This window comes from Gadus morhua, chromosome 23, assembly GCF_902167405.1.
Source record: "Gadus morhua chromosome 23, gadMor3.0, whole genome shotgun sequence".
In the NCBI taxonomy this organism is placed as follows: domain Eukaryota; kingdom Metazoa; phylum Chordata; class Actinopteri; order Gadiformes; family Gadidae; genus Gadus; species Gadus morhua.
The window spans coordinates 464344-488239 of record NC_044070.1 but is presented as its reverse complement, the minus strand read 5'-3'; the positions used below and the strand labels follow the sequence as shown (position 1 = coordinate 488239).

The window sequence follows — 23896 nt, the reverse complement described above, 5'->3', positions numbered from 1 at the left end:
GGTTTTTGAGGTATGACTGAAACCAACTGAGGGGAGTGCCAGTGAGTCCAGTCGTGAGGTGGAGGCGGTTTAGAAGAATGTCATGGTCGACTGTGTCAAAAGCAGCAGAGAGATAGATAGATAGATAGGGTTTACATGTTTAAATGTGGTCGATAGTGTTTAATTGTGGTCGATAGGGTTTAAATGTGGTCGATAGGGTTTACATGTTTAAATGTGGTCGATAGTGTTTATACATGGTCGATAGGGTTTACATGTGGTCGATAGGGTTTAAATGTGGTCCATAGTGTTTAAATGTGGTCCATAGTGTTTAAATGTAGGGCGATAGTGTTTAAATGTGGTCGATAGGGTTTACGTGTGGTCCATAGTGTTTAAATGTGGGTGATAGTGTTTAAATGTGGGCGATAGTGTTTACATGTGGTCGATAGGGTTTACATGTGGTCCATAGTGTTTAAATGTGGTCGATAGTGTTTACATGTGGTCGATATTGTTTAAATGTGATCGATAGTGTTAAATGTTCTTTTCCCTCACTCTCTACCTCATCCCTAACTCTCCACCTCAAGCTGGTATGTAGTGAGCGTTCTGGCACCGATTGGCTGCCGTGCATCACCCAAGTGGGTGCTACATATTGGTGGTGGTTAGTGAGGTCCCCCTTCACTTTGGGCGTCTTTGAGTGTTATTAATTATTATTATTCTTCATGTTTAACCTCTGTTTTCCTTTTATACCTAGTCTGTTTTACATAGTTTTGAATGATGACTATATGCTCTGTAAGGTGACCTTGGGTGTCTTGAAAGGCGCCTCTAAATTAAATGTATTATTATTATTATTATTAGATCCAGAAGGATGAGGTGGGAGGGGGAGCCAGCGTCGGATGACCTCAGGAGGTCGTTTGTAACTCTTACGAGTGCTGTTTCTGTGCTGTGGGCGGAGCGGAAACCGGACTGGAATTTTTCATAGAGGTTGTTTAGTTTGTGGTGGTTTTGAAGGTGGGTGGCAACTGCTTTCTCAAGTACTTTGGATATGAAGGGGAGATTGGAGATGGGCCTGTAGTGGGATAGGACTTCTGGGTCAAGGGTATGTTTTTTGAGCAGTGGTCTGATTATGGCTTTCTTAAAGACGGGGGGAACGTGACCAGTTTGGAGAGAGTGATTTATAACAGAGGCGATCAGGGGACTTAAGACTGTGACATGGGTTTTTACCAGGGAGGTTGGGAGAGGGTCCAGGGCACAGGTGGAGGGTTTCATCTTCCTGATGATGTTCTGCACCTCTTCTGATGAAACCACAGGAAAGCAGTTTAGGGGTTGTGAAATGGCATATGTATATGGGGGAACGGTTTGGGTGGGAGGACCAGAAAGAGCAGAACGAATATGTGCAATCTTTGATTTGAAAAAATCCTTGAAGTGATTGCACTGTTCTTCTGTGGTGCCAGTAAGTGGGGGGGATTGTGGTTTGAGAAGATGGTTGACCGTAGAGAAGAGCCGTTTGGAGTTTCCTGGATTGTTTCTGATGGCGTCAGAGTAAAAAAGTGACCTTGCCTCTTTAAGGGACTTTGAATACTGTAGTTGGTGCTCCCGGTAGATTTGATTGTGAACAGTGAGGCCAGATGTTTTGTATCGCCGCTCAAGGACTCGCCCTGCTGCCTTCATCTTCCGCAGCCCATCTGAAAACCAGGGAGCTGGGTGGGTGAAGGTGAATGCTCTGGTTTTAGCAGGTGCATGGTGATCCAGGAGGCTACTCAGATGGCTGTTGTAGTAGTCCACTGCTTCGTCGGCTGATGAGAAAAGTGTGGAGAGATGCTGAAAGTCTGCTGACAGGTGTTCTTGGTTAATGTTTAATGCTTAGAATTCAGAAATAAATGTTTGCCTTATATTGTTACTCATGGAAAAATCAGATTCTAACATCTTTCATGCATGTAAGTCATGTTGAATTTTTATCAACTAATTAACTCATTAACTCGACGTTCGTTGGAGTTCATTTTGGTTTGATAGACTAACAGAATAAATGCCTGCGAGTGAAAATTCTACTCACATTTAGATGTTTATCAGTCAATATAATAGAATATTGCCTCCTAGTTGTATAATTAAGTTTCACAGAGAGGTAATGCTCAACAACTCTATTATTATTTGTATTTCATTATGGTTGTTTTGTAATTAAAAAACCCAATTTATCACAATCTGTCAGAGTCTGCTTGGGCCAATCTGAATGCTAGAGCCTGCATTGACATGCGTCTTCCACTTCTGCTACCCTACTCCCTTATAGCCACTCCCATTGTCTATATTTATTTGGTTGTACAACCAACTGTTCAGCAAAGGCATGCCTTTCATGTAGAGCTGAGCGCTGCACCGAGAGTCGAGGACCAGTGAGGCTAACTTAAGGATAGGCAGGAGACAAAGATAGGACACAAAGTTTTGGCTGGGGACAAGACGCCTGGATACGTAATAGAACAAGGGAAATACTCTGGTTCTACTACTGATTGTATCGAGGTTGTAGTCCTACCACCATGGCTGACCCTCCGCTGTCGTCCTACATCATGGACGAGGAGACCCTGAAGAGGAAGCAGAAGGAGAAGCTGAAGAAGTTGATGGCTACAGGAGGAAACCCTCGGCCTCTCCGCTCACTCTTCTTCCTCAGCCTTAAGAACCCCATCCGCCGGGCCAGCATCAACATTGTGGAGTGGAAGTATCCTTCATGTTACCTTCACACTAATGGTATCAACACCATGTTCATTATCATCAACATTACTACCAACACCATGTTCATTATCATCAACATTACTACCAATACATTATCATCAATATGGTGGAGTTGAAGTATCCTCCAGGTTCACTTCACATTACTTTAGTACAAATACCATGTTCATTACTGCTCTTTGGCAGCTGGTAGGCCTGCATAGTTTAACATATGAATATAACTTACGGCAAATACACCAAGGTCAATGTGAATGGTAAACATTTGAAAATAATGGAATGTTTAATCCCTCTGAAATTCTAATGGTTATAATTCTAAGAGTAATTATAATATACCTTCACGAAGCATGCAGTATGTTAGTTTAAATGTTTACTGTGTATAGAAAAAACACTTCTATCACCACAAAAGGTCTTGCCATATTATGGTCAAAATGTAGATGTTTTATTTGCTAGTGAACCTTTAACATTCAATTGTTAATCATTTAACTAGAAGAGAATATACGTCGTAGGATGTTTCAGTTTTAATTTCAATTTGAATAGCGCATAGTATAAATATTATTACTATGTGTATATATTATATATATAGTCAAGTCATTATATTATTACCTGCATACTTCAAACCATTAGATTGGCCTATCCCTACATCATAAATACATTGAAACGTGTTCTGGAAACCTGATAATTGCATTGAACAGATGTCATAGTTTAATGGCTGAGGGCTTTATGCAACAACTATTTATTTTCCAGCCCAAATAGGCCCTACTTTTTCTTTCAGTAATAACTTATATGAATCTATCAACATAACTATCAACATAACAATTTCCGGCTAACAGTTATGTCTGCGTTTTGTGGACCAATCAAGATATTGAATTGCCTCAGATGGTTCTAGGTTCTAGGTTCTTCAATAACCATGGATATTATTTATTGTAAACCTTACTAGATGTTAGTCATGGTGCCACTTTGATTTCCAATACATTCCGCCCAGACCTTTTGAAATCATCATCTTACTTGCCATCTTCGCCAATTGTGTGGCTCTAGCTGTGTATTTGCCGATGCCAGAGGAAGACAGCAACAATACCAACAGTAACTTGGTAGGTCTGTGTCTGTGTGCATGCCTGAGATTTCTATAAACTAACTTGGCCTTTTATGATCATATGATTTTGAACAGCTTAGTGAACAGTGAACAGCTTAGATATTGGTTGATTTAGTATCAGCAATAGTGTTACACTGCATGTGGATAACAACCAACATTTACATCAACCAAAACTCACAAAATAATGAGCATTAATGTTCATAGTTTGACAACAATAAAAAGGTTATAGATCGTGATTTGTGATAATTAAATTGAGTCGCTTGCAACAACCCTGCTGCTGAAGCAGGGTTGGTGTGCCAGTCAGACTCAGATCATACCTTTGTTAATGTCTGTGAGCCTATAGTGTGTTTTATTGTTAGATATATGAGCTTGTAGGAAAGTAGTCACTTTGGTTGTGGTGCATTGCAATGCTGAAAGGGGATCCATGCCGTCACTTGGCAGTGACGCAGCCCTGGGACAGCTGGCGAACCACAGCTGTGGTCTGCCAAATAAACACAGGGCCACCGGACCACTCTTAGGTAACATACCAACAATTGGTGTTCGTAAAGGCCGTTGTTTTAGATGCATCTGTAGCTGATAATTCACTGATCCAAAAACGATGGGCTCATTTGCGGTTGCACGGAGATGGGTGCCCCCCTCTCCCAGCATTCCTGCCTCACATGGTGGACGTGTTGATTTGAAGAAAGAGCAAAGAGTATAAATAGATATTTTAGAGTAGGTCCTAAATCAAGCCATAACGATGCATCTGTTCTGCAACTTAATTAACAGCTAGAAAAAATAGGGAGGAAATTAGCATGATACATTTTTTAACCGTGGACCCCCATACTAAGTCAATATTTGAATGCGAGTGTCCACCAAATATTATGATGATTATGATTGACTCACTCTGCAAACTTACCGCACACAACGTAAAAAAGTTAACACACTGTTAAAACCGAAAGAGACATGTAGCAATATTTGATGGCCTAATAAATAATTTGAATATCCCAAAACTTATTTGAATAAAGAAAGAAAAAGTTTTTTTTACAACACATTTAAACATCAACAAAGAAAATAATAAATGTTCAAAGATTCATTATGGTTGTGCACTAAAATCCACCACTGTAGACAGGGCCGGTTTTTGCTATGGGCAATGTGGGTGACCGCCCAGGGCGCAATCTATGTGAGGGCACACGAGCGAGCGCCCTCCAAAAAAAGTAAATAATAAAAAAAAAAAATATATATATATATAAAATAAAAAATAAAAAAACTGTCGCCATATCTCTATACTACCGCCGCTCATTTCCATGTCAAAGTTGGTGGAATGGGCGCTTGGGCGCCCTCACGTCAACTTGCTGCTGAGAGTCAGAGTCATACAGGTTATGTGTGTGTGTCAGAAGAGGCAAGAGGGAGGGGGGCGGCGGGGGATCAACTTGCGACTGCAGAGGTCGGCAAGAGGGAGGGGGGCGGGGGATAGACTGATCCTAGGCCACCACACAACACAAACTGCTGCCAAATAAATTGTATTTCATTCCTAAAATTAACATAGACCCATATACCTACATGTAATCAATTGGGTTATGTGAAAAATGTAAAAAAAAAAATAATAATCTGTGTCAATCTCCGTGAATTTATTTACGTGATGTCACGTGACTCCGGTTGATTGACGGGCGAACGGACGGTGTTGGCAAAAGGTCATGCAAAAGTTAATGATGTCGAGTCTTCATCTTCATCATGGATAAAGGTAAAAGACCAAAGAAGCCATCAGGTGCCCAGTTCAGAAAAAGAAGAAAAGAAGAAGAGGAGAAACGGGCAAAAGATAAAGGTATGCAGATTTCTAGTGTGACGTGAGGGACAGGCTATAGGCTATTTATTAGCCTCTTGCTAATATGTTGCTATTAGCCACAGAAGACAACTGCGTCGCTGAATTTGGTTTTAGTTTTGCTAACTATTAGAATTGAGGCATCATGTCATGCAACTTATTTTACCCATAGGCAACCTAGTCTAGTTTGTGTTTGCAACACAAAGAAACTTAAGTGAGAGCCGGGTTCCTACCATGCTCCTCAAAGTTGCTTAGTGCCAGAGAAAGAGATACAGACCCCCTCAGACCACGACAGAGGTGTCATTCAACTTGTTGTAAGTCGATGTATCATCACAAAAGTTATGAAAATATTTTATGAAGGTTGAAAAGTTCCTTAGTGTTGGTTTGAATAACTTTTAATAGGCCCTATGACATGGTATTTTGTAAGCCACATGTGATATAGCTTTTTAAATAATTTGTAGTGTGTTATGTTTAGTTAGTAGGATGTTAAAACAAATGTTAAAAAATGTGCATTATGGTAATTTTAATTGGGTAACTGTGTGACACAAGTGTGATTTAACTTACAAATTGTATCTTAATTGTAAATTCAGGGGCACTTCTGAAATATTTTGGAACTGGAGCACAAGCACCCACTGGCCAAAATGAGGAGTCAGATACTTCCACAGCAGCCACAGACATGGTCCTGGAGTCTGATGAGGAACCATCTACCTCTGCAGCCACACAGGCCTTTTCAGGGATGGTCCTGGAGCCATCTACCTCCTCAGCCACATGTTCCTTGCAGGACTCCTCAGGTGTGTGTGTGTGTGTGTGTGTGTGTGTGTGTGTGTGTGTGTGTGTGTGTGTGTGTGTGTGTGTGTGTGTGTGTGTGTGTGTGTGTGTGTGTGTGTGTGTGTGTGTGTGAGAGAGAGTGTGTGGGGGCTGTATGTGTGCGTTTTTGCATAAATTTTTACTTTTGCAAATGCTATGAATGCTGTGAATAGCATGTATACTAATGACAATACCATTTTCTCTTTATTAGAAATGCCTCAACCCGAAACCCCACCAAATCCTGTGCCTGAGGATGAGCCTGTGTCTACTGACCCTGCTAATTGGCCTTCAGTTCTGACCGACAGAATTCGGACACAGCTGGTTTGCAGAGGACCAAGTGAGGTACCTGCTGACTTTGTTTTCCCCAGGAATGAGTTGGATCAGGGATGGGCAACTTTCATGATAAAGAGGGCCACATTTTTTATCATAACCATCGGAGGGCCATGACTGCACACTTCAACTAAACGTGAGCTGAGAGAAGCTACATAATTTTGAATTTGGTAGATGATTTCCTGTATTCTGGTGCATTTTGGCGATGGCCACTACCTAAAAAATCGTCCAGAATCATAACCTATGTACGGTATGTTAATTGAACCAACATACATTAATTTCATGTTTTCCATGCTCAAACAGCCACATGAATGGTCAATTATTATTATTATTATTATTATTTATTTTTTTATTATGTGCGGGCTGAGTGGGCATGCGGGCCGCGGGCCACATGCCCGCGGGCCGCCAGTTGCCCATCCCTGAGTTGGATGGAAGAAGTTGCCACCACCAGTATTTCAAGAAAACATTGGTTAATGGTGAAAAGATTCTCAGAAGCTGGTTAGTCTATTCAGAGAAAAACAACAGCATTTTCTGCTTCTGCTGCAAACTCTTTTCTAAGAGGATAATTCACTTAACAAGCTCAGGCCTGACAGACTGGAAACATGCAAGTTATTTGCTCACCTCTCACGACAACAGTCCAGAACACCTCAACTCCATGAAAGTATGGAAAGAACTGGCAGTCAGGATGAAAAAGGGGGAAACAATTGATAACCAGGAGATGGCACTTCTAGAGGCTGAGAAGATGAGATGGAGAGCAGTGTTGACCCGTTTGACGGCGATTGTGCAGTCTCTGGCAGTGAGAAATCTTGCACTAAGGGGGAGTACAGAAACATTGTTCACGCCATCTAATGGCAATTTCCTCAAAGAGGTTGAACTGATGGCACAATTTGACCCAGTAATGAAAGAGCACCTTAACCGGGTCCAAAAAAGTACCTCTGGTCACCCCAGCTACCTCAGTCACAGCATACAGAACGAACTGGTTAATTTGATGAGCAGCAAGATCATTTCAGGAATGGTGAGTGACATCAAGCAGGCAAAATATTTCTCAATTATTCTCGATTGCACACCAGACATCAGCCACACCGAACAGCTGTCAGTTGTAATTTGTGTGGTGTCACTGACAGAGGAGAAGCCCTGCATAAAGGAACATTTCATGGGGTTTTTGGAGGCAGAGGAATCAACAGGTCTGCATTTGGCATCCCTGATTCTCAAGAGACTAGAGGAGCTCAAAGTTCCTTTTGAGGACTGCAGAGGACAGGCTTACGACAACGGGGCAAACATGAAGGGGAAAAACAAGGGTGTTCAAGCCAGGCTTCTACAAATGAATCCAAGAGCTCTTTTTGTGCCATGTGGGGCTCATACCCTGAATTTGGTTGTGGCCGATGCTTCTAAGGCTTCCACTGATGCCCTGAATTATTTTGGCATCTTACAAAAGCTTTTCACCCTGTTTTCAGCCTCTACTCAGAGATGGGCCATACTGAAAAAACATGTGGGCATCACTTTGAAGATGTGGACTGACACAAGGTGGGAAAGTAAAGTGAAGAGTGTTGAGCCCCTGAGATATCAGGCAGCTGCTGTGAGAGAGGCACTGACTGAGGTGAGAGATCACACTAAAGATCCCATCATTAAGGTTGAGGCCCAGTCCTTGTCGGAGGAGGTGGGATCCTACTGCTTCAGCATCTGTACAGTGGTGTGGTACGACATCTTGAGCCAGACACACCATGTGAGCAAGCTGATGCAGTCTCCCAGCATGCAAGTTGACGTAGCAGTCAGTCTTCTCAATAGGATTGAGAAAGATCTTCAAAGCTACAGGGCAACAGGCTTTGTGACAGCACATGTCAGCCAAGGATATTTGTGAAGAAATGAATGTTGAGGCTGTTCTGCAACAGAAGAGACTGAGATCCACAAAGCGTCACTTCTCCTATGAAGCATTTGATGAGCCTTTAAATGATGCTCTGAAGAAGCTGGAGGTCACATTTTTCAATGTGGTTGTTGATGCTGCAGCTTCAGCTGTTCAGGAAAGATTTTCCACACTTCAGAATATTAGAGAAGTTTGGAGTTCTCTCTAATTTCAGAAACCTCCCAGACAAAGAGCTGCAAAAAGAATGTGAGACCCTGCAAACTACACTGCACTTTAAAGAACTTCCCTGACCTCCCATCAAAGTCGATGACTCTGCTTGAGCTGCTGACTTTCATCCACGAGAAAAAGCTCGCAGAAATCTACCCCAATCTGTGGACTGCACTTAGAATTGGCTTGACCCTCCCAGTGACAGTAGCTGAAGCAGAGAGGAGTTTTTCCAAGCTGAAGCTTATTAAAACATACTTGAGGTCCACTATGTCCCAGGAGCGTCTCTTTGGACTTGCCATCATCAGCATCAATCATACAGTTGCACAACAGATTTTGTATGATGATGTAATTGATGATTTTGCAGCAAAGAAGGCTAGAAAAGTCAAGTTTTAGATTGCACTTCACACCTGTTGGTAATGTTAATGCCAGTTGTAAACAGGGTGAAAAACCCAGGGTGAAAAATTTGCTACAGTCTGAGCACTGAATTCAGATTATGTTAATTATCTGCTGTTTCTCTATGAACAAAACTGGTGTGTTATCATAACTGGAACTATTCAGAGATGGTATTAGGATGATGCAAAACAAAACTCGTCTGTAAAATACAATATAGTTTACTGCACAAATCTTTTTTTAATGCTCCACAGAGTAGTTTTATTTGTTGTTTTTTTTAGCTTTCTTCAGGGATTTTTCAAGCATGGTTATTAGATCCTGTGGAATCCTTGTGCAATTTACATTGGTGTTTATATACTGTATTTATTTATCTTGTTTTTTCTCTTTTCTTGTTACCTTTTTGTATTTAAGATGATATATATTAAAATAATACAAATAATATAATATATTGTTGTGTTGGTGTCAGGGTTTGGGGGTAAGTTTTTTTTTTTTTTTTTGGCGACGAGGTGGGGGGGGGGGGGGGGGGGCGTTGCAAGGGATGGTTCGCCCAGGGCGTAAATCCAGCCAGGACCGCCTCTGACTGTAGAAGCCATTTAAGATTATTACCCTGAACGGATTCGAAAGATGGACAAATTAATCAATAAATTAAGCACTGATCAGTGATATTTTGTAAAGTTTCAAAAATACCACTTTATTTTGAAATCCGTTGTATACCACTAAATCAATATTGAAGCCCTAACAATACATTCAAATGTTGCACTAAAATATTACAATATAGGGGAGCCCATTGGGCCTATCTCACAAAAATCGGAAATGACGTCACACCGAGTAAACATTCTTCCGGCGTAGTCATTTTTGTATTGCCGTTGTAAGTACCATATTGGCTCAGCTACCAGATCGGCTCGGGGTCCGTCGTCTGCTGATTACGTCACACAATACGCTATCTACAGCAATAAGGTCTTTTATGGCTTAAATTAAAGAGCCTGTAATGATCTTTCATTTTGAACATAGACCATTCCCAACCTATCTGTATGGATAGTTTTCTTCTAAAAACAAAACATCCCTCGGAATCATCTTGGCTGTTAAGATAAGCCGTCCGTGTTGCCAGATTGGGCACATTTTCAGCCTGATTTGGCTACTTTGAATCACGTTAGGCTGGAAAAACGGGACATATGCCCAATCTGGCAACACAAACCGAAACTAGACAGACCTACTCGCGCTCACACATGTGCTCGCTGTGGTTGCTATGACGACAGCCAGAGCTACAGCACAAAACAGCCAATCACCACTGTCCCTTAGCAGCCAATCACAATGTAGCCTACGCCCATTCAAGCGTACAGCCAATGATATTGTGTAACGTAATCAGCAGACGACGGACCCCGAGCCGATCTGGTAGCCGAGCCAATATGGTACTTACACCGTCAATGCAAAAATGGATCGTTTCTTCGCCACTTCCCTGGTGGGTTTTCCCAAATTGCGATTCGAAGATGTGCAGAAGATTGTGGAGACACACTCAGCAACACCACAGCCCAGCCTGACAAAGGGGTACAAGTTTTTTGTGGAGGAGTTTGTACACAATTATCAAGGTAAGTTGTCTAAGGTGTTTTGTTGTTGTCAGTAGGCTACTCAAAGGCCGCCTTGCTCATTCATGTTTTGTGATGACAAGCAAACCATATACGATCCATATAAATCGTCAGAAATATTGTCTGTGTGTGAAATGTGTGTAAAATGATCATATTTGTTACGTGTAGACTATAATATTATGAATATAATTAGCCATGGTGGCTATGAAGTCTCCGTGTGTAGCGTTAGCATTTTAGCATTAGTTTAGCCAAGGATAGGTTCAGCTAGTTATTTGCTGACCAGTTTTCTTCCGATCAGCGACATATTATTAACATTATGTATATGCTAAGTGTCAAATATAGTTGATGGAAAGGTGGTAGTGAGGGGTAGATGCAACCGCTCGATGAGGAGGAATGAGGAGCCCCACATACTACAGGTTTCTGCTGAGTTAGGGCCCGTTGGCCCAAGTTTGTTAGTTTTGATAGTCTGTCTGGACTAACAACTGCAGTTACAGTTTTCCTCTTCTTCTGAAGTTCAGATCATTTTCATTGTTCTTTCTTACAAACAGTAGCGTGCTTAAGACTTGGCCCACCTAGCTTGCTGCAATGTTGTGGCTGTACAGACCTATGTATTTTTCTTCCTCTTCATTAAGGCACAAGCCGTAAATAAAGAAATGTGTTGAGTGCATTAAAAGGACAAACATCAGATGTAATGGTGGCCCAAGAGTTTTGCACGGAACTGTACATGGCTTTTCTGCGGTTGCAGGCTCCTTGCCAGTTTCCAATGGCCTTATATCAAGGTCCTACCTACTAAGTTCAGTAACTCAATTCTTATGGTGTTCACAGATCACCCTGGAGGCTGTTGGACAACTGGGTCTCTCAGAACACAGCTGTAGCTGTGCTGCGGACAAAGGCTTCTGTAGCCATATAACCGCTCTGCTGTTCCAGACAGCGCATTATGTGCAGCTGGGCCTTGATGTGGTTCCACCTTCCCTGGCCTGTACCAGTCAACCACAGATGTGGCATCGACCTCGAACACACGTGTGCTGTTGTGTCCTCTGTTCAAATCATACACTTCAGTATTTGTCTAGAGCATATGAGCATTTCCTGTATGACTAAATTTTTGTTGTTCGCCTCAGGGAATCCATCCAGAGGCTGTGAGTGACCTGGTGGTGAAGAAACCCAAGTCGGTGGGGAAGACTGGAGTCAAGTCCACACTCTACAGAGCGTATGCTGGTAAGACATTTGTTTTGCAATTTGCACTCTGTTAAACTTGCTCATTATGAAAATATGCATATTAGAATACATCTGTTATCACTACAATATAAAAAAAAAGTCACATTTTTATTTGACGTTTCGCCCTTTGATGTCCCACATCCTAGAGGGAATATCCAGCTTGGAGTTGGTACCATCTCAGCTGTGCTGACCTGGAAGATGTCAGCAATGACCTGTTCTTTAAGGCCAGTTGCTACTCTACAACAGTAGATGAAAAACTCATCAATGACTGGAATCTTCCTTGAAGGGCTTGGTGTTGGAATCGCCTCTTGTCCAATCCTCTGTGCTTTGCTCCAATAAAGAATATATTGTGTTGAGGGGCAAAACTCCCAAAACACTTGAAACACGTCTTGAGATGGAAACCGAGTGTAATATTTCATGGTCTGATCAGACACACAAAATCTGTTGAGGACAGTTTGTGGCCCCATGGACATTTCTTGCAGCCTTGCCTCCAGCTCAGCAATATACTCCAGGGCATCATCCAGTGCACCTACAAAAAAAGAAGACAAATCAGTCTTCATTACCATTCATTCGTATTCACCCTTTCTTTTTATTGTATTCTGTATACTTAACAGTTTATTTATATTTATTATTATTACATTTATTTGTACTGTTTTCTGTTTTTCTTTTTTATGTATTAACTATAGGTTGAGTGTCGTACATAGAGTAAAAAACCAAAGTCAAATTCCTCGTTTGTTCGCAAACCTGGCCAATAAAGCTGAATCTGAATTAATATGCAACCCCAGTTTAACAGTACGTCTGATGTTGATTGAATGTTTTAACGTTAACCATGCCATGTTTGGCAAAATTATACAATAGCCAAACAAGTGTTGAACACAAATAACAGACATAACAGCTAGTTAGCACATCTACTTACCGGCAGGGGGGCGTGTCGCGTAGTCATGTTCCCCGGTACCTCTCCGGTCCGTTTGTGTTTTGTCCTCTTCTTCAGCTTTTCGAGCTGACACCCGTTTATACACGGGTGTTTTTTTCGGGGCTGTGGTGTAGCTGTTCCAGTCAAAACGACTAGGAACAGCTCCAGTATTCAGCGTAGCACTCCCTTCGTCATAATCAGCCGCTGAGAAATGCCGACTACAGACAAGTGTACTCCCCTTCTGAATTGGGGTATTATTTGGGAAGTCGTGGAAATGTAAATACGGTTGTTTTTGTTTTGAATTGGCGCATAGAGGTACACAACAGAAGCTATTGTTTTTTGACTGTGCCATTGTCAAATATCATGGACTACGCGACCGGAAGTCACTTTACCCGGTGAAGGCAAAATCGAACGCCGAACCAGGAAGTTGTGAGATAGGCCCAAGTAACACTTTTTGGTTTTAGTGTCATTACTCAAAAACCTCTTGAACTATTTAGATAATTTGTTAATTTGGTCAATGTGTATCTGTACTCTACTTGTGAACAGTAATAATTTTCTTTTACAGGCAATGTTAGATTCACAATATTGATTTAGAAATTGCAAGTCAAACGTTACAATCGCCCCCTGGTGCGGGGGCGATTGTAACAGTGTGTGGGGGCAATTGTAACAACAGCTCTCATAGCTTCATGTAAACATAAAGGACCACAATAATCTTCCTATTAATGCAGAGAAATATAGGGGAAACACTTTTAGTTCAATAGGACTGATTTAATTACATTTTAACAGTATATTCAATCACACAACTGTTAAACAATAAATATAACACATAGAACAAAATGCTTTTAGAGAATTAACATACCTCGAGCGGCTTATTTCATTCTATTTCATATTACATGCTTAAAAAACTGTTACAGTTAAAACAGTTAAAACCAAACCAACTTGAAAACAATAACTTCTAAAACTAACAATCAGATAGCTATCCTAACACAATATCATTTTTCTATGTTTCCCCTTCAACTGCTTTCACAATTGTGGCACAAGTATGATTGATTTCCGTCCGTGCACTTTTCATGGGCCAAGGAGCGGCAAGACACACATGAGACCCAGACTTCCCTGGATCTGGAATATGTACATTATTATGTGTTCTCAAGCATTATGTTAGTATCTAAAGTTAATTTCATTTGTTTCCTTTTTGCTCTTGGTGGGGATTGAACCCCGGCCCCTAGGGTGAAAGGCAAAAGCCTATTTCACTGAGCTAAACCTCAGAAAGTTTATCAAATGGGAATACATTATTATATGAAATGTACACATACATTTTTGCATCATATAATTTCATATAAATCACGTATTTTAATGTATTTAACAAACAAAACATCATTGATATAGTGTCGGGGGCAATTGTAACACAGTGTTACAATTGCCCCCGACCATAACAACTTTACACAAACTACCCTGATGGCTAGAAACAATGGAGCTAATGTTTAACAAATATGTCATATTTTACACAACAGTATATTCATCAAAACAAAATCGATTTTATTAAATTGAAATTAAACAGTAAGACTTTATGAGAAAAATACCGTAGATTTTTTTTTTTACTTTCGTACCTCAGAAACGGGTTTTTTCTGAAAAAATATTTTTAAAAGGAGATATAATTTTTTCCTTTGGTATGCAGAGAGACATCATCAAAATACATGTGCAAAATAAATTCTGTGGATCTACTTTATTTCCTATTGGAGATATTTAATGTGTTACAATTGCCCCCTGTTACAATTGCCCCCGAGCTCCCCTACCATAATAATGCTGTTACGCAAGGAATACAGTGCCAAAGTACATGTGTTCTACAAACGGGAGGCCCAGGAGTTTTTTATTGTAGATTTTAGTTACCTTTAAAGTGTGACAGAGTTTAACACGGTTTTAAACTCAAGAAGTCACGTGACGTCTTAAGCTCCATTGCTGTGTCATATGTACTTGTGGTTTAACCTGCAGCTGTGTTTTACCTTGATCTCAATTGCTGTGTCTTCAGAGAAATTCACATCAGACACTAGAGGGCGTATTTTGTGCGTGTTAGTCTAATCTCCAAACTGACGTGGTTTTAGAGGACACTAAACCAGTTTGCAGGATGAAACAAGGCTCCATCATTACATAACCGACACGCACACACAGAATTAGTTTTATGAATTATTATTAATAGGTATGATACATTTACACTTATTACACCAGATAGGCCTTCAGTACAATACAGGCTACAATATAGGACTTGCTTAAAGTGCCCAACTAAAACTCTACAAACAGCAGATTATTTGTATGTAAAAAATAAATGAACGCACAGAGGATCGTACCATTCAGCGAAACATTAAAAGGTCAATGCTTAACTAAAATGGTTAGCAATGACAAGTAATTGATTGACGTAGGTGAGGGCAGATTTCAGACTCAGATTTCCATAAAAAGTAGCCTAGACTATTTCATAATATATGTACACATTATTAGCGTTTGTATTTATTATAGTTTTATTATACTAAAGTTCACTTTACATTACCATTAAGTTTTTGTTGGTAATTATAGCACAAAATGCATCCACCATTAAGTTAAGACTGCATCTGCTGGGGTATACTAGAAATCAGAGTACTTCCAGTTTTCAAGCAGTTTAAACCGAGTCAGCAAGGAATCAGCTGATCCTGTACGAGTCGTTACACAGCAATCACGTTCAACCTCGTGCGCAGCTGTGTGTTAAACTCCAAAACCTCAATTTTAAGGAATACAGTTTTAAAGCATAGCAATGGTAACTGACAGAATAATTGGCCCACTAGGTTTTCTAAACAAAACAATATTTGGGTATTCAATGACAATATAAGAGCCTGTTTCTCACCCTGGTTTCCATCATCTGTAACTATTGGGTGTGGGGTTGATAGCTGGTTTAAGCAGCCTCACATGCCCGAGTCAAACTGATTGGACTCTGGGGCTGGCTGAGCCTGCACACCTGTGCACATTGAGTATTCAGTGTGCCCAGTGTGCCCAGGTTAAACCAGCCGTCCCCACACACCCTGAGGGAGAGATTGCCTGGATGAAAACATGCTGCACCAGGTCATGTATCATTATCAACAAACCGTACAATAAACCGGCTTCCAGCACCACAACCCTATTTCCTGATCTGGAGGATCCCAGTTAACGTCATTTGGTTGAATGAGTGAATGAATGAATGAATGAATGGATGAATGGATGAGAGTGAAGAATTTAGGATGAGAGTGGCAGCCCTCTAGGTGGCGTGTATTTCAGGCACAATAACGCTATTGGCTTTTTATTTTAAGTTATGAGAGTTAAAATATTGTGCCAGGGCACATTGAATTCTAACTGTCAAAAAGGCAATTGTCCCGTATTTAACAATGGTGTGGTATGATATTCATTAATCTTCCCATGTATCATTTATTTATGGGTTATTTGAAGTTATACCACAGTATTGTTAAATACTTGATTCTGATTGGTCAATTCCATTCCAAGGGTGTGCATTGTTCTTCAATAACGGCACAGGGTACAGTTTCCTGATAACGATGGATCTTCGCTCGTACGATCATTCTCACAATGGATCTTACGAACCATCGTAAATTTCTTTGGAGCGTTTTCCAAAACTCCTCTTAACATGAACGCACATTCGCTGCACTCACGACGTTCGTAGGATTGTACCTGTCCACTAACACGGTGCTGAAACGGGCTATGACGCAGGAGGAGACGCAGGAATGTTGCAGGAAAATGGGGTTAAAAAGGGTTAAAATCAGGGACGGCTGGTATAAATGGGCTAACAGGGCTAAGCCCTCCCTACATTTTACAGTAAAAATGAAAAAATATTATTAAAAACCTTAGAACATATTGTTTTAAATTTTGGTAGAACCTAAAGCAGCAACAGCACCAAAAAGTGACAGAATAACCCAGGATATATGATAGATCTTGTTATTTTTTCATGTGAATGGGCTAAATGTATTTAGCCCAAGCGGACTAGCGAAAGCTTCCATTCAATTTTGATTGACAGGTATCGTGACACGCCCCCTTCATATGCTTCCCATTTGTGCTAAAGTCATTCAGCCCAAGCACAGTAGCGTAAGCGGACATTTTATTGTGATTGACAGGTGTCGTGACACGCCCCCAGCTAGCACCGTAGCTACAGTACAGTGAACTTCGACCAATCACAGCGCAAGTGCAGTATGGCGGGCGTTAGCATGAACATGAACAAAGTGGATTATTTCCTTTCTAATCGGTTTTCTTTAATGTCTTTGGAGGAAAAATTGGGAGAGATTGGGGACACATCAACCAAACGATGTACAGATTTACTGTCAGGAGTGCGGTCAGAATATGGCCGGTAACAGTGCATTTGTAAGCGGGTCAACAACGTTTTGTATCGAAACGAAATATAAATATAAAAAAGCATATGTCTAAATAACCCAACATGACGCGACAAATGTGTAGAGAAAGTGGCCCCTCACCCAGCAGCATTTCAGCGACAGGCAGTAACAATACGGTTCTCTAAGGAATCGGAAATGCTCAAATTGAATGTTGCATACGACATTGCCAAAGAGGAGTTGCCAATTGCCATTCACCAAATTTAAATCCGAAATTATTCTCATGAAGTAAAATGGATTAAACGTCGACCCGACGTATAGCAATGAGATGGCATGTGCACAATTCATTGCGGTAATAGGCGACACCTTAAAGCAAAAGACAGCTGCGGACGTCGGAAACGCCACATACATGTCCTTCATGATTGACGGCGACACAGACGTCTCTACCAAAGAGTGTGTGATCCTCTACAGCCGCATTTTGCGCAAAGGGAGACCGGTCAACATTTTTAATTGTTTAAGCACAAAAAAAGTTTTATTTTGCTTAATGGTTTAGTTCAAAATGTTCAATTTCATCTCAGTGAAGCACTTTAAACACCTTATTTTTCTTTTTATTTATAATTGTGCTTCAAATAAAGACATGCATTTCTCTACACCTTATTCTTGTTTAAAAGTCATTCACATTATATGAAAGTTATGAACAGAGATATAAAGGTGACCTGAAGTATTGTAAATGTAATGCATTCGTTAGCCCATCCACCCAAAATCACCACCTGCCGTCACTGGTTAAAATATCTCCCCACCAAGGCCAACCGCAGAGTAGCCTGCAAAGAATAGAGTGCAATAATATGAATGCTAAAGATATTAAAACACAATTGATTAGGCCTAGGCCGACATATATATTTCAGTCCTAATCCTGAACACACTGTACATACATTTTTTCATGGCATTTCCCCCCCTGAAATAATTCCATATTGCAAAAATCCAAAATAGCTTGTGTGACAACTACATTTTCGTAATGTGCTGATTTCTGAAACATAGTTTGTGCAGCAAAGAGCCGACTATCTGATTCCGCATAAGGTTTCATTGAATGGCTCTCTAGTCTAGAATATTTGTAGACATTAAAAATGCAACATTCCATTCATTCATTATCATTCAAACACAGAGGCTAGGCATTGACACACGACTATTGCTGCCCCGATTAGGAGAGCTTGGTCTAGGTCCTGCCCATATTGTTGGGCAGGATGAAGTAGGCTATAGGCAGGGTTCGAGTTATTATTCCATCTCTGTGGGGGTCTCTTAAAGTTGTTGACAGGGGAGATATAGGGATATAGGACATAATTATGGGCTATTATGACACGGCTCAATGCCATGGAACGCTCCGTTCACTTGCATGGGCCCTTCACAACAACGCCAGCGTATTCGGTTGCTAAGCGACGTCAACGTCTTTGGCTAACTATTTCTCTGCTGGTCAACACTACGAATGGTAACAAATAAATTGTAAAAAGACACCTTGTGAAGTTACTTTTCTCGTTTGGCAAGTAGCGGCTCATTATCGAAAATAAGCCACTTCAGGTCGGAGCACCTCCGTTTCGCGTCGGTGTCCGGTTCGCCCTGTCGGGGCTTATTTTCCCGATAATGACCGGCGTTCTATTATCCCACGTAACGTCAATATTACTCTGCATGTGCTAGGGAAAATGGCTTTAGTTGTAATTTCAATATTATGCTGCTGTAGTTTCAGAGACAGCCACAGATATTTGATTTTGCTGCTTGGGAGCCAGACCTCTCTCTATGGGAGCTCAGCTCCCACCTAACTCGAACCCTGGCTATAGGTCTTTTTACACTGCCGAGCCGGCTCTGTCGCAGCTTGGCACGCCCGGCGATTTCACCCTCTTGTCTCAAGTTTCCTGTGTAAAACCGAGGGGGTCAAATCCCCCGTTCGTCACGGCGAAGGCTTTCTTGGTTCACTGGGGAAGTCGGGGCTGCACACAGAGTCTCTGACCTCTTTAGAATAATTTGTATTATTGCATACTCCCGAATGTTTAATTTTTTTTATGAATGAAGACACCCGCATGCAATAATGACTTCACGTCTGAGTGTAGACTACAAACGCAATTAACTATGGTCAGGGATGTTCGTTACTGTCTAGACAGGGTCCAAAAAATAGTGAACTTCATCACAGCCTCACCGAAGCGCCTACAGTGCTTAATGCAAACATCGCAACAAAAAATGCCTGCAAAAATTCTCCAACACCCACTGGTCTCAGCATGATGCATGTCTAGTAGCCTATGTCTTCTGTCATTGATCATTATGAGAACATTTTAACCACGATGGTTTAATTAAAATCTGAGGGAGACAGCAAGTGCGACCTCCCACACAAGAGCAATGGAATCATTTGATTTTATTATATGCATAGTGACGTGGCGTTGGATCGGTACATTTTGGCTGCGCATGTATTTTTGGAATTCTTTATTGGCCTAGTGCACAAAATGGCGTCTCTTAACTTCCGGGTTTTCAGTGGTTGGCACGACTGTTTCCGGTAGTAGTGGAGAAGCAGTAACATTTCATCTCAGATCTACTTTACAATTTGTAGAAGGTTATGCTAGATTAATGTTTTTATTAATTGGTAGCACAAAATAAATGTACTTTCTACAACATAAATTAAAAACTTGTAGATATAGATATCTCTATATATATATATAGATTTAGAGATAGATAGATAGATTGAGAGATAGATAGATCAATAGATATATAGATAGATTTAGAGATAGATGGATAGATTTATATATATATTTGTTTCGTTTGTTATAAATGAGATTGTAAATTATGAATTAATTCAAAGAGCTTGAAGAAAATGAAAGGTGACTATGTTTGTACTTACTCTACTGGCTTATTCTAATAAAAAAGTCAAATAAAACAATCATTCTGTGTTTCAAGTCTTTAATTACACTGAAGTAAAAAAAAAAAAAAGGCCACATGAAAGATTTATGGTTGATTTATAAACATCTCGTTGTCATAACTTCTGATTTTATTATTCCTTACTTATCACACAACACTGACTTCAGCAACCTCTGTATCTTTGTAGATCCTCTGGACTACCATGTCCTCTTCTGCAAACACAACAAAGTCACACCACTCCATTCTTGTAATGAGGAGCTGGCCTTGGACCTGCCAGTAGTAGCTGTGCTGATTTTCTAATTTCATGGTGTCGCTATGTAATTTCAAATATGGACAGTCAACGTAGCTTTTCGCATTTGGGCATTTGATCTCCAACAGGCCAAAGGGTGGATTTTCAGTTGGATCAAACACAACCCCGTCAGGAGATGACCCTCACCAGGGAGCATCAGGGTGAATGACAAAGCCACAAGGCCAGTAACTGGTGTTCTTTACCCAACAATACTCCTGAATGGCAACCGGCTCTAATGCCAGGCCCCTCTTCATTGATGCTGTTTGAGCCACACCCTTTTTATTCGCTCAGTAAGGCGTTCTGCTGAGCTCTGACCACGGACATGCCAAATCTTCCTGAAGCGGGAAGATGTGATCCTATTCTTCCTGACTCGGTGCCACTCTACAGAGACACTCTGCTCCCTTGCAGCAACCTCTATTTTCCTTCCAAATTAGTTTGTAGAGATTGCAGATGTAGCTGCTGCTGGAGATTGCACACAAACTGGCAGCTAGTAGGCTGCAACCTGTAACCATCTAGAGGTAGAGGTGGTGGCGGAGGGGCATCTGGGTGGAATAAAACAATCCGTCTCACAGACACTGGGTGCTGGTGGGAGATGGAAGGCAAGGCAAGGCAAGGCAATTTACAATTCAAAGTGCTTTACATAGAGCATAAGAAATACAAAACAGGGAGAATAGATAAGAGAATACAAATGAGCATAAAAGATAAAAAGTAATAAAAATAGAGGGTATATAAAGATAAAAGATAAAAAATAAATAAGAATATAGCTCAAAATAAAGGAGTGAATCAAAGTGCTAGTGTTGTAGTCGAAAATAAAAGAGTGAAACAAAGTGCTAGTGTTTAGTCGAAGACACTGGAGAACATGAAGGTTTTAAGCCTGGTTTTGAAGGTATTTAGAGTTTCGGCTTGTTTTAGTTCATCAGGGAGTTTATTCCACTTGCACGAGGCAGAATAACTAAAAGCTGCTTCACCGTGTTTTGTTTTCACTCTTGGAGTGATTAATAGACTGGTCCCAGCTGACCTTAGGGGTCTAGCTGGAGTATAAGGTGAAAGGAGGTCTGACATGTATTTTGGCCCGAGACCATTTAGCGATTTATAGACTATTAGGAGAACTTTGAATTCAATCCTCTGACAGACTGGTAACCAGTGTAGAGATCTGAGAATAGGTGTAATATGTTCACATTTTTTTGTTTTTGTTAGGACTCTAGCAGCAGCGTTTTGAACAAGTTGCAATTTACGAACAGCACCTTTAGAAAGGCCTGTCAAAAGACCATTACAATAATCAAGCCTACTCAAAATAAATGCATGGATGAGCTTTTCAAGGTCTTGTTTAGACATTAAGCCTCTAATTCTTTTTCTAATTCAGGTGATAGTAGGCTGATTTGGTTATTGAGTTTATGTGGCTGTTGAAATTTAGATCAGAGTCTAGAATTTCACCAAGATTTCTAACCTGGTTTTTAGTTTGAAGAGAGAGAGAATCAAGGTAGGCACTGACTTTTGATCTTTTGTCATTTGCACCAAAGACAATTATCTCAGTTTTATCTTTGTTAAGCTGGAGGAAATTTTGTCTCATCCAGCTGTTTATCTGTTCAATGCATTGACGGAGATTGTCGATGGGACTATAGTCGTTTGGTGACAGGGCTATATAAATTTGAGTGTCATCCGCATAGTTTTGGTACGCAATTTTGTTGTTTTTTAGAATGTGTCCTAATGGAAGCATGTAGAGATTGAATAGAAGAGGGCCCAGGATTGATCCTTGGGGAACTCCACATGTCATTTTAATTTGACTAGATACAAAATTGCCAATGGAGACATAGTAGTTTCTGTCCTGTAGATAGGATCTAAACCAATTCAAGACAGTGCCTGAAAGCCCAACCCAATTTTCGAGTCTGTCTATTAAAATATTATGGTCTACAGTATCAAAAGCAGCACTAAGATCTAGTAAAACTAAAACTGACATTTTTCCGGAATCTGTATTTAAACGGATGTCATTTAGGACTTTGATAAGGGCCGTTTCAGTGCTATGTAAGGGGCGAAAGCCTGATTGAAAGTTATCAAAGAGGTCATTTACGGTTAAATAGTTGCTGAGTTGTTGGTAAACAACTTTTTCAATTATTTTACCTATGAAGGGTAAATTTGATATGGGTCTATAATTGTTAAGTGAAGATGGTTCTAGGCTGCTCTTTTTTAATAAAGGCTTAATAACTGCAGTTTTCAAGGTTTCAGGAAAATGTCCTGATAGGAGGGAATTATTGATTATTTGTATTAATTCACTCGCCAATCAGCTAAAAATGTTCTTAAACTTGTAACTTGTAGGTAAAACATCGAGGGCAAAGGTGGAAGGTTTAAGATGTGATATGATTTCATCGAGAGTCTTATAGTCGATGGTGTTAAATTGTGTCATAGTTATTGTATTATCCTTTTCTGGGAACAAAGGTGACATGTTTTTCGTACCGGACAAGGCAGAGTTAATAACTTGTCTAATGCCTTCTATTTTATTGCTAAAAAAGGATGCAAACTCATTGCATTTATTAGTCGACAGGAGTTCCTGAGCAATTGAAGCTGGAGGATTTGTTAGCTTATCAACAGTGCTAAAAAGGATGCGTGCGTTATTGATGTTATTGTTTATGATCTTAGAGAAAAAGGATTCTCTGGCGCTTCTTATTACTGTATTATATATTTGAAGATTCTCTTTATAGATATCATAATGGACCTGGAGATTAGATTTTCTCCATCTGCGCTCTGCTTTGCGACACTTCCTTTTTTGTTCCTTTACAGCTGGAGCAGTTCTCCAGGGAGCTTTTTGCTTGCCCGAGATGGATTTAACCCTAATCGGCGCAATAACATCAATAGATGGAACTGCCTTCCTGAACTTTCCCAAATGCTGAGTCAACCAGTGGGACATCAGCACTGATTGCAGTGGTGGTGATGAGTGGTGCAATGTCCGCTGAAAAATCCTTATAAACCAGGTTATAAAAAATAAATCAGGTTCAGGCAGCTCCCCCCTCACTGCTTTGTAAAGTGTGCTCCTGTGTGGAATTTCATTTCATAATTCAAATAAGAAAGAATAATTTTACACTGAAAGACAATCACAGGTTATAACGTAAGACATAATTACCTTACACCATTAGCAATAGCCTCTGCTTTGGCTTGGTAGACATCACCACCATGTCACTGACCCGGCCTGGCTTCACACCCTATTAATAATAACATTTATTGTAATGGTCGTTAAAAAGCTATTGGGTCCTTCATAGTTTGTCTGGTGGATGGTGTGTTAGAGACAGAGTATAAAACACATAAAGTTGGCTATTTTTACTAAAAAAAATCTTTGTAGAAAAAGTTTGTAGGAAGAAAGGCATGAAAATCAATTCATTTACACATTCAGCTCTGACTGACAAAAATATACTGTAAATTCACGTAGCAAATCTTTGCTTAAATGTAGTTTTATAGTGCTCACTCAAGGACAATCTTGGGACAAAAAGTGTCATCATGTTAGTCA

At 40.4% G+C, this 23896-nt stretch overlaps 1 protein-coding gene and 1 long non-coding RNA gene across 3 annotated transcripts in view; both read left to right on the top strand.

The window, feature by feature from the left end:
- Positions 1–2308: 2308 nt before the first annotated feature.
- The window catches only part of LOC115537492 (dihydropyridine-sensitive L-type skeletal muscle calcium channel subunit alpha-1), a 137101-nt gene continuing 115513 nt past the window's right edge, over positions 2309–23896 (top strand). For both annotated transcript variants that reach the window (XR_003974811.1, XM_030349462.1), the window contains exons 1-2: positions 2309–2677; positions 3671–3776. Coding sequence is in view for 1 of the 2 variants with exons in the window: in XM_030349462.1 (XP_030205322.1) it covers positions 2499–2677; positions 3671–3776 (285 nt within the window). In the remaining variant the exon portion in view is untranslated. The remainder of the gene's footprint in view (positions 2678–3670; positions 3777–23896) is intronic.
- Positions 10642–12195, top strand: LOC115537497 (uncharacterized). Its single transcript, XR_003974818.1, has 3 exons — positions 10642–10760; positions 11583–11972; positions 12119–12195. It is a non-coding gene; the product is annotated as an uncharacterized LOC115537497 (long non-coding RNA).